This window comes from Moschus berezovskii, chromosome 15 (genome assembly GCF_049115385.1).
Source record: "Moschus berezovskii isolate FMDL1 chromosome 15, NW_MosBer_1.0, whole genome shotgun sequence".
Classification (NCBI taxonomy): domain Eukaryota; kingdom Metazoa; phylum Chordata; class Mammalia; order Artiodactyla; family Moschidae; genus Moschus; species Moschus berezovskii.
Genome location: NC_142474.1, coordinates 72,739,752 through 72,751,783, shown reverse-complemented (window position 1 = coordinate 72,751,783; position 12,032 = coordinate 72,739,752). Strand labels below are relative to the sequence as shown.

At 45.3% G+C, this 12,032-nt stretch overlaps 1 protein-coding gene across 1 annotated transcript in view; it reads right to left on the bottom strand.

Moving 5' to 3' along the window:
• The window catches only part of ITIH5 (inter-alpha-trypsin inhibitor heavy chain 5), a 90,683-nt gene that overhangs the window by 29,095 nt on the left and 49,556 nt on the right, over positions 1-12,032 (bottom strand). Inside the window, exons 6-7 of the mRNA XM_055427231.2 lie at positions 10,938-11,107; positions 10,100-10,216 (exon numbers count right to left, since the gene is read on the bottom strand). Of these exons, the coding sequence (XP_055283206.2) occupies positions 10,100-10,216; positions 10,938-11,107 (287 nt within the window). The remainder of the gene's footprint in view (positions 1-10,099; positions 10,217-10,937; positions 11,108-12,032) is intronic.

Below are 12,032 nucleotides of genomic sequence, written 5' to 3'. Positions count from 1 at the left end.
CTCGAAGGACATGAGTTTGAGTGAACTCCGGGAGTTGGTGATGGACAGGGAGGCCTGGCATGCTGTGGTTCATGGGGTCGCAAAGAGATGGACATGACTAAGCGACTGAACTGAACTGAACTGAACTGAACTTGAGAAGCAAAGTCTCTCTCATATGAAGGCTCTGGTTATTGTTACAATCTATCACCAAATGTTTTGACTTTGCTCTGACAAATGTACCAAGTATTTACCTAAAAATGTCATGGTATATGTTCGTAAAAAGTTCTTTGCCAACAATATTTCTTTGATTCTTTATCATGTATTGCTGCTGCTGCTAAGTCGCTTCAGTCGTGTCCGACTCTGTGCGACCCCATAGATGGCAGCCCACCAGGCTCTGCCGTCCCTGGGATTCTCCAGGCAAGAACACTGGAGTGGGTTGCCATTTCCTTTTCCAATGCATGGAAGTAAAAAGTGAAAGTGAAGTCGCTCAGTTGTGCCTGACTCTTAGCAACCCCATGGACTGCAGCCTTCCAGGCTCCTCCATCCATGGGATTTTCCAGGCAATAGTACTGGAGTGGGGTGACATTGGACATCTATTTCTCTTGCTTGATGTAGAAGTAACTCAAGACTCGAAAGAGATGATATTTTTCACTTCTCTTCACATGGAAGGTTTGTGGTTATCAGGATCTGCTCACAAGGCTGATCCCAAATCTCTTATTCTGGGAAAGAACTTAGTCTCACCGCCTTTATCCAGGTGGTCATGGGCTACAGGTAGTCATCCCCAGGTATGGCTTCTTGCTTAAACAGTAAGTGGACAAGAGGGTGCTGATCAAGACAAGGTCCCCTGAGTCTACGGATCCTTGCAGCTGGCATGCTTCACCCGCGTGCTCACACACTACTGACTGACAGGATTGAGTTCTGGTCCCCAGTGCCTGTCCAGGGTCTGAAATCTACATTGCCTAACTGCATGTCTGGATTCTGGAGCCCTGCCCGTTTCTGTCTACATATTTTGGGGGTATCTGACTCTCTGACCGCCCCTTGCCCCATTCAACTTTCCCTTACATGTGAGTTCTTGTGACTCCTGCGTCCCTGGCAGAGGCCCACCTAGGCTACTCATTGCAAACCCTCAGGGGTATGCCTTGATGAACATAAAGGACGTGACAGATGTGGGGAGGCTGTGAAAGAGCCACGGTCAGAGTGAGACAGTGGAACGGTTACAGAAGAAGCACACAAAGCACTTCAGCATGGGAGGATCATACATACAGGAAAATAGAGGGGCTTCCTTGGTGGTCCGGAGGTTAGGGGTCCACCTCTAACCTGCTTATTATAGAAATATTAAAAATATATTCTCCTGCGTTCACTGCAGGAGACACAGGTTCATTCCCTGCTAGGATCCCGCATGCTGAGGGGTGGCCAAAGCAAGAATGTTCTCGGTCTCCCTTCTTGCCCCATCCATTGAATTAATTTCTGAAAGACTCACTCAACTCTCCCCTCCCCTAGGAAGCCCTGGTTGTCCCTGCTCCAGGGCTGAAAACTCTGACCAGCACCCCTGTTACTCTGTGACCAGATCCCACGTTCACTTCTATCACAGGGAACACCTTGCATACAGTTTTCTCCATGACTTTTTCTCTGGACCTCTTGGGAAAAAATTTTCTGTCTTGTTTATCTTTGTATCCCCCACGCCTTGTACCTCTCCCACAGTACATAATCAATGTGACGTTCCATTTTGGAGAATTGAAGTCTGGAGTCAAAGCCAAGATGCCAGCCTGGGGGAGCGTGGGGTCCTAAGCAAGAGAGCGAGCTGGCTGTGACGTCAGGCCCGGGCAACTCTTAGGAACTGCACCCCCTTTGCAGCTTCCAGCAGCCACCAAACAGATGCAATCCAACAGTAATAACACTTGCAGGCACTCTGATAATCGCTTCCACATTTCTTATCTCATTCAATCCTCTTTGACAGACAGAGGTTATCTCATTTTGACTTGTAGCATAGACTTCTAGCCCTTTATAGAGAAAGTTGGCTGATAGCAATGCCCACTGGAGAAACTTAAGGGCAAGGTCAGGACACCAGGAAGGGCAAGTAAGGCTCTTGGTTATGGGATGACCATGCTTCTGGATGCCGTCTGCCAGGCCTGCACTCTGAACAGAAAATGCAAGAGAACTCAAAGCTCTGTATTGTTCATTTTTCCTTCCCACGATAACCACACAGTACCTTCATGTAGAGATCCTCAAAACTTATTTTTATTTCTGATTGCGCTGGGTTCGCTGCTGGGCGTGGGCTTTCTCTAGCTGCAGCAGAGGGGGCTGCTCTCTAGTTAAGGCGCACGGGCCTCTCACTGCTGTGGCCTCTCTTGTTGCAGAGTACAGGCTCTAGAGCTTGGCTCAATACTTATGGCTCATGGGCTTGGTTGCTCCACAACATGTGGGTTCCTCCCCGACCAGGGATCGAACCCGTGTCCCCTGCATTGGCAGGCAGATTCTTTACCACTGAGCCACCAGGGAAATCCCCCTCAAATGTTTTTAAACATGACCTCAATCTTTACTGTTTCAACATTTTAAAAAAATGTGCTTAGTTGCTCAGTTGTATCCGACTGTTTGTGGCCCATGGACTGTAGCCCGCCAGGCTCCTCTATCCATGGGGATTCTCCAAGCCAGAATACTGGAGTGGATAGCTGTTCCCTTCTCCAGGGGATCTTCCCAACCCAGGGATCAAACCCAGGTCTCCCGCGGGTGGATTCTTTACCAGCTGAGTCACAAGGAAAGCCCAAGAATACTGGAGTGGGTAGCCTATCCCTTCTTCAGGGGATCTTCCCAGCCCAGGAATAGAACCAGGGTCTCCTGGTGGATTGCAGGTGGATTCTTTACCAGCTACCAGGGAAGCCCTTTTTAAAAATGGGAACATGACTGAGCGACTGAACTGAACTGAACTGAACCTCCAATTTATTTAAAATTTTCTTTATGATTTTGTTGAAAAGCAAAAATTTTTTTGAAACAAAAAGTCCAAGTTTTCATGAGTGGCCCAGGGTAAAAATATTTTGCCCTTTGTCCATCATTTCTTTTTTTCATTTTTTTGAGTTTGAGCCAAAAGACACCAGATTCCTCCGCTGCCTTCTGTCCATGGCCCCAAGGCCCAGACTTCTGTTTTGCAATATATTTCTAAGACACATGCTTGCTAGAGGTACTGTTTGGGCGAGGGCAGCTCAGGGGATGAGAATAAATAGTATTTATCAACTGAAACAGTGTTTCTAGCAAGCGCCAATTAGCCATCACTACAGGCCAGGAGTCCACCAGCCATGGCCTGGGGGCCAAATCCAGGCCGCTCCCTGTTTTTAATAAGCGTTGTTTTATGGGAACAGGACACACCCATGTCTTTGCACCGTGTAGCAGCCGTCTTTGCGCTACAACAGCAGGGTTGAGTCATCACCACAGAAGCTTTCCAGGCTGCAAGGCTTAGCACACTCACTGATCTGTCAGTTTTTAGAAAATGTTTCTTGACCCCTGTCCTGGAAAACTGGAAAGAGGGAAGCCGAACACTGTTATGAACTGAAGCTATGCTTTCAGAGGCAGGAGGATCCAAATCTTACATCATCCATTTTTCATTTGCAAGACAGCCACACAGTGCCTGCTCCTGAGACCCTACAAGTTTCTTAGACGAGGTCTCCTTTGGCACATGTGCTTGCCTCCCTGCTTTTCTGCAGCTCCGCCTGCATTTGTGCAAAGAGTTCACTCTTCCAACCATGTCACCGCGAGGAGCAGCATTCAAGAGATCTCCTCACTTGGCATAAGAACAGGTACTATAGGGACTTCCCTGGTGGGCCAGGGGCTACGACTCTGTGCTTCCAATGCAGGGGGCCGGGTTTGATCCCTGGTCAGGGAACTAGACCCCACATGCCGCAACTAGGAATTCACATGCTGCAACTAAAGATCCCATGTGCCACAACTAAGATTCAGCACAGCCAAATCAACAAATAAAAGGAACAGGTACTATAAATAAAATAAACAATCAATAAGGACAGGGAACTACACTCAATATTTTGTAATAACCTTAAAGGCAAAAGAATCTGAGGAAAAATAAATATATATGTGTATTTGTGCATGCATGTGTGCTCAGTAGCTCAGTCGTGTCCAACTCTTTGCAACCCCACGGGTTGCAGTTCACCAGGCTCCTCTGACCATGGGATCCTCCAGGCAAGAATACTGGAGTGGGCTGCCATTCCCTTCTCCAGTGTATGTGTGGGTGTTTGTGTAACTGAATTACTTTGCTGTACACGCGAAATTAACACAACACTGCAAATGAACTGTAATTTATAAAAGGAAGAAAGGAAGAGAACAGGTAAAGCTTAAAAGCCTGAGAGCGAGTCTGAGGTTATATCTGATGATGCAGTGAACAATGTTTGGTGAAGAGCTTCAGAGTGGGGTGGACTGAGCTCAACTCCAACCTTTTCTACTTGAAACGCGATGTGTTTCAGTGCACTGCTATTACCTTCCTGCCCCGCACCGTCTCATCTGTGAAGCAGGGATACCCATGATATTCCGCTGGCTGGGAGCTGAAATGAACAGATGTACGCAAAACCCTTAGAGTGCTGGGTATGTGCTGGTCACTCAGGGGCTAAAGCTACCGTGCCTTTAAAAGTCACATTTCAGAATTTATGGGCTGGTGGGTTTTTTGGCAAAAATCATTACCAGGTACAGTGCTAGGAGCTGGAAATGTGTACTTTAATGATCAAAACCAAGATGGTTCCCAAATTCATGGAGCTCATGGACTACTTGCCTATAAGGTTACACATAAAATGTTCAAACAGCACTTGGAAGCCCAATTTTGTACAGAGAAGAAGAAAGTGAGGTTTTGCAGGGTGAAGTAAGCCCATGAAGGAAGTGCGAATGAAATTCAGATGCTGGTTCTCCAATCTGCTAGCTCACATTTGCCCTCATTTTAGTTTGAGAACTACAGGTAAGAAACACTGTGCTTGTGCTGGGAGTTTGGGGTTGGTAGATGCAAACTATTACATTTAGAATGGATAAACAACAAGGCCCCACTGTATAGCACAGGGAACCATAGTCAATATCCTGTGAAATATCCTGTGATAAACCACGATGGAAAAGAATATAAGAAATGTCGACGTGTATAACTGAGTTGCTTTGCCGTAGAGCAGAGATTGACACAACACTGTAAATTGACTATGCTTCAATAAAAAAAGAATCCCTATGCTTATTCTTCTGAAATTGTTGACTAAATTCTTCTGAAATTGTTGACTAAATTAAGCAGAAAAAGGATGACAAGCTTCCAAAGCCACACTGGAGTCGAGGATTGGCACAGAATAGCGTTGATTATGGGAACAAACCCAGGAACAGGTCCGCAGAAAGTTGCATCATTAAAGACATCTGGTAACTGATAAATTAGCCACTGCTTGGTCACCAAGGCGGGTCCCTTAGCCAACAGCAAATGTGAGGGCAAAAGTGATAGAAATTATATTGAATGTCCCAAGTGCTCAGTTCTGTCCTACTTTTGCAACCCTGTGGACTGTAGCCCACTAGGCTCCTCTGTCCATGGGATTTCCCAGGCAAGAATACTGGAGTGGGTTGCCATTTCCTACCCCAGGGGATCTTCCCAATCCAGTGATTGAACCTGAATCTCTTGTGTCTCCTGTATTACAGATGGATTCTTTACCTGTTGAGCCATTGGGGAAATTATATAGATTAGGGAAAAGAAAGAGAAGAATGTATAGACCCTGTCAATGGAAACTGTATTTAATAGACATCTATTAGCTGGGAGAAATTTCAATAACCTCAGATATGCAGATGACAACCCCCCCTGAATGGCAGAAAACAAAGAGGAAATAAAGTGCCTCTTGATGAATGTGAAAGAGGAGAGTGAAAAAGTTGGCTTAAAACTCAACATTCAGAAAACTAAGATCATGGCATCCGGTCCCATCACTTCACGGCAGATAGACGGGGCAAAAAGGAAACAGTGAGAGATTTTATTTTCTTGGGCTGACGGTGACTGCAGCCATGAAATTAAAAGACGCTTGTTCCTTGGAAGAAAACCTATGACAAAACTGGACAGCGTTAAAAAGCAGAGACATCACTTTGCTGACAAAGGTCCATTTAGTCAAAGCTATGGTTTTCCAGTAGTCATGTGTGGATATGAGAGTTGGACCGTAAAGAAGGCTGAGCGCCAAAGAATTGATGCTTTCAAATTGTAGTGTTGGAGAAGACTCTTGAGAGTCCCTTGGACTGCAAGGAGATCAAACCAGTCAATCCTAAAGGAAATCAGTCCTGAATATTCATAGGAAGGACTGATGCTGAAGCTGAAACTCCAATACTTTAGCCACCTGATGCAAAGAATTGAGTCCTTGGAAAAGACCCTGATGCTGGGAAAGATTGAAGGCAGGAGGAGAGGGGACGCCAGAGTACGAGATGATTGGATGGCATTACCGAGTCAATGGACATGAGTTTGAGCAAGCTCTGGGAATTAGTGGTGGACAAGGAAGTCTAGCATGCTGCAGTCCACAGAGTCACAAAGAGTCAGAAGTGACTGAGAGACTGAACAACAACGAGCCTTCACACTCCCAAGGACGTGTATGTTTGCTTGTATCAATGTCTTTAGCAGGCAACTAGAAAGAACAAAAAAGATTTACCCTGCTCACCGTTTTTTTGTTTCTCTTTGGATCCCCTGTCTCACTAAGTTTCACAAACTCAAGCTGGGAGGCAGAAACCCTGCCTGACTCAGCGGAAGAGCACGTGGAGAGAACACGGAGCCGAGCCCGGCATCGACGGCTGCAGCGTATGCTGAAGCTGCCCCAGGCTGGTGAAGTCCTGGCTCCCAGGCTCACATGCCTACCAGGATCAGGACAGAACCAGAAGATACCAAATGCACACAGCTTTGGTTGCTCCCGGGTACTGACAGACCCTTGAGTAAGAACACATTTTCAGGGGACTTCCCAGATAGTCCAATGGTAAAGAATCTGCCTTCCAACGTAGGGGATGCCGGTTCAATCCCTGCTCGGGGAACTAAGATCCCACATGCCACGGGACAACTAAGCCCCTGTGTCACAAGTAAGACCTGATGCAACCGAATACATTTTTTTAAAAATTGAAAGAAAAAAAGAACACATTTTCAACTCAAATGATCCTTACAATTCCTTACAGATCAACTGTTCAAGTACTTCCTCAGTAGCAGCTATGTGCCTGAGCTTGTGATATCTACAGTGAAACGTCTCAGGCCCAGCAAATATGAAGGGAGCCAAGAACATTTGGATAAGAATGCCAGAAAGACGCTTCATGGTCTTCACAGCATTCAAGGGACCCATTCCAAATGTCTGGTGTTGCCAAGCCCGTAGACACATCACCAAAGCCCTTTGCTTGGGGCAAATCTTCCTCTTCACCAGGGAACATGATACCGTGTACAGACTCCACCGAAAGCCAGCTAAGCTGCCCACTCAGGGCTGTGGCCTTAGAGAAGCTGAGAGCTGCTCAAAGACTCAATGGTTTTCAAAACCACTTAAAGTAGCCACAGGCTTTAGAAATTTCCTGGAGGCTTCTGACATGTGTTTGGCTGGTCTAGGGTGGTTCTCCTTGGGAAGAGGCCATGCTGTGGTTTAAAAGCCAGCAAGAGTGCAGGCCAGGTGCTCAATGCCTCGCAAGGAATGGAGTTTCCTACGCAGGAATGAAACCCCACTCCAGTGATCTTGCCTGGGAAATGCCATAGACAGAGGAGTCTGGTAGGCTACCGTCCACTGAGTCGCAAAGAGTCAGACACGACTTAGTGACTAAACAACAACAAATCCAAGAATGAAGGGAGAGGGAAGGCTAATAAACAGGGTGACATCTATCCTTACTCCGTTCTTGGCAAGGAAATCCCTGAGATGCAGCCTTTGCCATGGAGTCTTAAAACGTCAAGGCATTGACCTTGTAGGCACCGGCACGTCTATCACTGCACATGAGGATGCTGCCTCATCACTGTGTTACTCGCCCTGAGACCCCACAGTATCTTGGTTTGATTCATGGCCTTCAGGGTCAGACCTGGCTTGAAAGCCTGGCCCTGCTATGTACTAGCTGTGTTATCTGCCCCTGCAAAGCTCCAGTCTCTCCATCAGTAAAACGGGGATAACAACCAAATTATTATCAAGATTAAATATCCCTTAATTCAACAATCCATGTAATACCCTTAGTGAAATGCCGCAGCATACTGAAGATGCTCTAGGGACTTCCCTGGTGGTTCAGTGGAGAGGCACCTGCCTGCCTATGCAGGGGACACAGCTTTGGTCCCTGCTCCGGGAAGATCGCACATGCTGCAGAGTGACGAAGCCCACGGGCCACAACTGCTGAGCCTGTGCTCTGCAACAAGAGCAGTCGCTGCAATGAGAAGCCCACATGTCACAACAAGGAGCAGCCTCCATCACTGCAACTAGAGAAAACCTGAATGTAGCAATGGAGACCCAGCACAGGCAAAAAAATAAAATAGGAGACGAAGGAGCTGGCAGGCTCACTACAAGAATGCAACGCTGAAGAACGACGAGAACCTGGCTTCAGGGTATCCTCCACTAACACCAGTTAGAAATTATACTTATCTATCCTTCAAAAAAAAAAAAAAAGAAAAAGAAAGGGCTAAAGCAAATCCTTGCATCAGATTTTGGAACGTAGTTTTCACTATTTGAGGGTAGGGCAAAATCAGACATCATGAAAAAAAGATCAGTATGTTATACTGGGAATCCCCTGGTGGTCCAGTGGTTAAGACTCTGGGCTTCCAATTCAGGGGGCCCAGGTTCAATCTGCAGCTGGAGAACTAAGATCTGAACAACCGTACAGCACATTGAAACAAAGTACATATACATACATATATGACATGTTAGAAAATATGTAAACTAAATATTTACATACAAATGGCCAAAGTAACGACAAAGTGATAACTGAGAGAAAATATTTGCAGTGGTTTATGAGCCAAGACCAAGTTCAGTTCTATGTGGGGTGGCACTTAAAGGGGAAAGCAGTGGGGGACAGAGGGTCTGTAGGAGGCATGAGATGCTAGATGCTGTTTTACTCATCAGACCACATATTTATTGTTAATTGATAAAAACGGATAATGAATTAAAAAAGAAAATCTAAGAGGCCTAATTTTTTGTTGACCATTGAGATATTTGTTCGTCTGGCAACCTGCAGTTCTTTCTGTTTTCCACTCCGTAAGTTGAAATATAAATGCAAATTTATGACATTTCTGATACCAGAGTAAGACAAGGAATAGCCTTTTCCTGTGGTTTATGAAAAAGAATGTAAATGGCTACATTTGTGTGATAACTTAATTTTTCAGCATAGATTACATGTCCCCTTAATGTCCCCCATCCCTAGAATGCTAAGATTCTTCCTAAGTATTGTGAGACTATGAGTCCCGAATTGTGCTGTGCTGTATTAGTCACTCAGTTGTGTCCAACTCTTTGTGACCCCATGGACTGTAGGCCGCCAGGCTCCTCTGTCCGTGGGGATTCTCCAGGCAAGAACACTGGAGTGGGTTGTCATGCCCTCCTCCAGGAGATCTTCCCAACCCAGGGATCAAACCCAGGTCTTCCACATTGAAGGTGGATTCTTTTATTGTCTGAGCCACAAGGAAAGCCCAAGAATACTGGAGTGGGTAGCCTATCCCTTCTCCAAGGGATCTTCCTGACCCAGGAATCGAACCGGGGTCTCCTGCATTGCAGGAGGATTCTTTACCAGCTAAGCTACCAAGGAGTCCTGAATTATTGAGATACAGGTCTTTGGTTCTAACCACAGGTCAAGGAGCTGCCAATGACTCTATTCTGTTATTCTCAATGGACCCCATCACTGAACAGAATTATTCCATCCACAATGGTGCTATTCAGTGGCCTCCTCATTGTGTTCTTATCTCACTCACATTATCCCCCAGTTCCCTTTATTTCAAGGTGTTTCTGCAGCCCTCTGCTCTCCTAAAACTCCCATGCTGAAATGACAGTTCATGTCAGTGGCTTCACCGAATCTGTTCAGGAATGTTCCCCCACAGGCAGGAACAGATGAATGGTAAAGCAGACATTTAGCATCAGTTGAATCCTATTCACTGAGAACATCACTGTCCTGGACAAACGTGAAAGAGGAAAAAGCAGCAGGGACTCACCTGGCGGAGTTTGGTTCCCACCATGGAGGCACTGCTATCCAGCACAAACACCACATTCTTAGGTAGAGGCGGAAGGTCTTTGGGGGCAAAATAGTGCACAAAATAGCCGTCTAGAACCTGGTGGAGGGAAGAGAAAGTAAAACTGGTAGTGCCCAGATTAGGTAGCAAAAGAAACCAAAATGGAGATTCTATGGAACATCTAAAAGTCAAAGACAGCATGAAACAGAGTCTAGGGCCAGATGCCACATCCAGAGCAAAAGCACCCATGGCCCTGATTCCTCCAACTAATTGCTAATTTAATTTGGGTAAGGGCAAAATAATTCCTTAAAAATACATCGATTACACTGACTCAATTTAAATCATTCATCTCTTCTTGACCCCTGTCACTTGAGAATCCTGCTTCCTGCTTTATCTGTTTTTTTCTTCCGAAGCATCTTTCATGTTCAGACATAAAGATTGCCTACATGCTGGATGCACACTAATACATTTTGATAATCCTGCCCTGTCTCTGGAGAAATATGACCTACAGGAAATTGAGTCATGGGCCAGTTTCTCTAAATTAAAAAGATGAACTAAGTTCTAATTTCATCTAAAGCACCTCAGGGAAAATTAGGTTATAGGTTTCATTTGCCTCTAGATTACTGAAGAAGGAAATAGATACCCCCGGCCTCTAGCAAGGGAACATCACTGGTGGTCTCGGAGACACATTTGGGGCTAAAATAGATTTCCTAAGAATTGGTAGTTCTCACTCTCTCAGGTGAGTACTGAAATCCCTTGTTCTGGGTCTAACTAAAAGTGTCATGCCACTAATGAGAAACAGCAACAACAAACCCATTACCTGGATGTCCCCAATGCTCTGTTCCCTATTGACATCATATCTAATGATGAAATCTCCCAAAATGCCATTCTGGGCAATCTTGGCTTGCTGGACCACACTAGGCTTAAAAACAACTTTCGCAAAAGTTTCATTTTGGTTGATGACAGTAGAAGGAGGTGGCCCAGAATCATCTGTAGGCAAGATAGAAACATAATGAATAACTGAATAACTTTTTCTGAAAAGAAATAAGATCTCTTTTGCATGGACACATAAAGTTTGCCTTTATTTCAGGTTTGCACTTCAAAACTTTGTACGGGCAACATATCTCAATGCATGAGATACGTTGGCTTGCATTTCATTTCTATGCCTTCTTCTAAATCCTTTCTTACAAGAATTTTAAAAACACACAAAAGGAGAGAAAATAGTAAAGTGAACTCTCATGGAACCATCATCTGGCCCAACAATTGTCAATATTTTACCAGTCTTATTTTATCTGTCTTTATGGATCCTCTCACCATTTGTTTTTAATCCTTTGAATGTGCCACATGGCATGTGGGATCTTAGTTCCCCGACCAGGGATCTAACCTGCGCCCCCTGAATTGGCAACACAGAGTCTTAAGTCAATGGACTACCAGGGAAATCTCCCTTTCACCATTTTTCTGCTCGAATTTTAAAACAAATCTGAGGCATCATATTTCATCCATAAATGCTTCTTTGTGCGTGAGTGCATTTGTGAAGGGCACAAATACTTCAGCCGTGTCCGACTCTTTGCGACCCAATGGACTGTAACCCACCAGGTTCCTCTGTCCATGGGATTCTCCAGGCAAGAACACTGGAGCGGGTTGCCATTTCCTCCTCCAGGGGATCTTCCTGACCCAGGGATTGAACCCACATCTCTTAAGTCTCCTGCATTGGCAGATGGGTTCTTTACCACGAGGGCCACCTGGGAAGCCAACATACTTCTTTATGTACCTCTACAAGAACTTTTTTCAGCATAACCACAAAACTGGTATCAAAAGTAACAAAATTAATGCTTTGTGCTTTAATATCATCAAATACTCAGCTTGTATTTAAAGTTTCCTGATTCTCTGGAAAATGTCCTAGAATGGCAGCTTT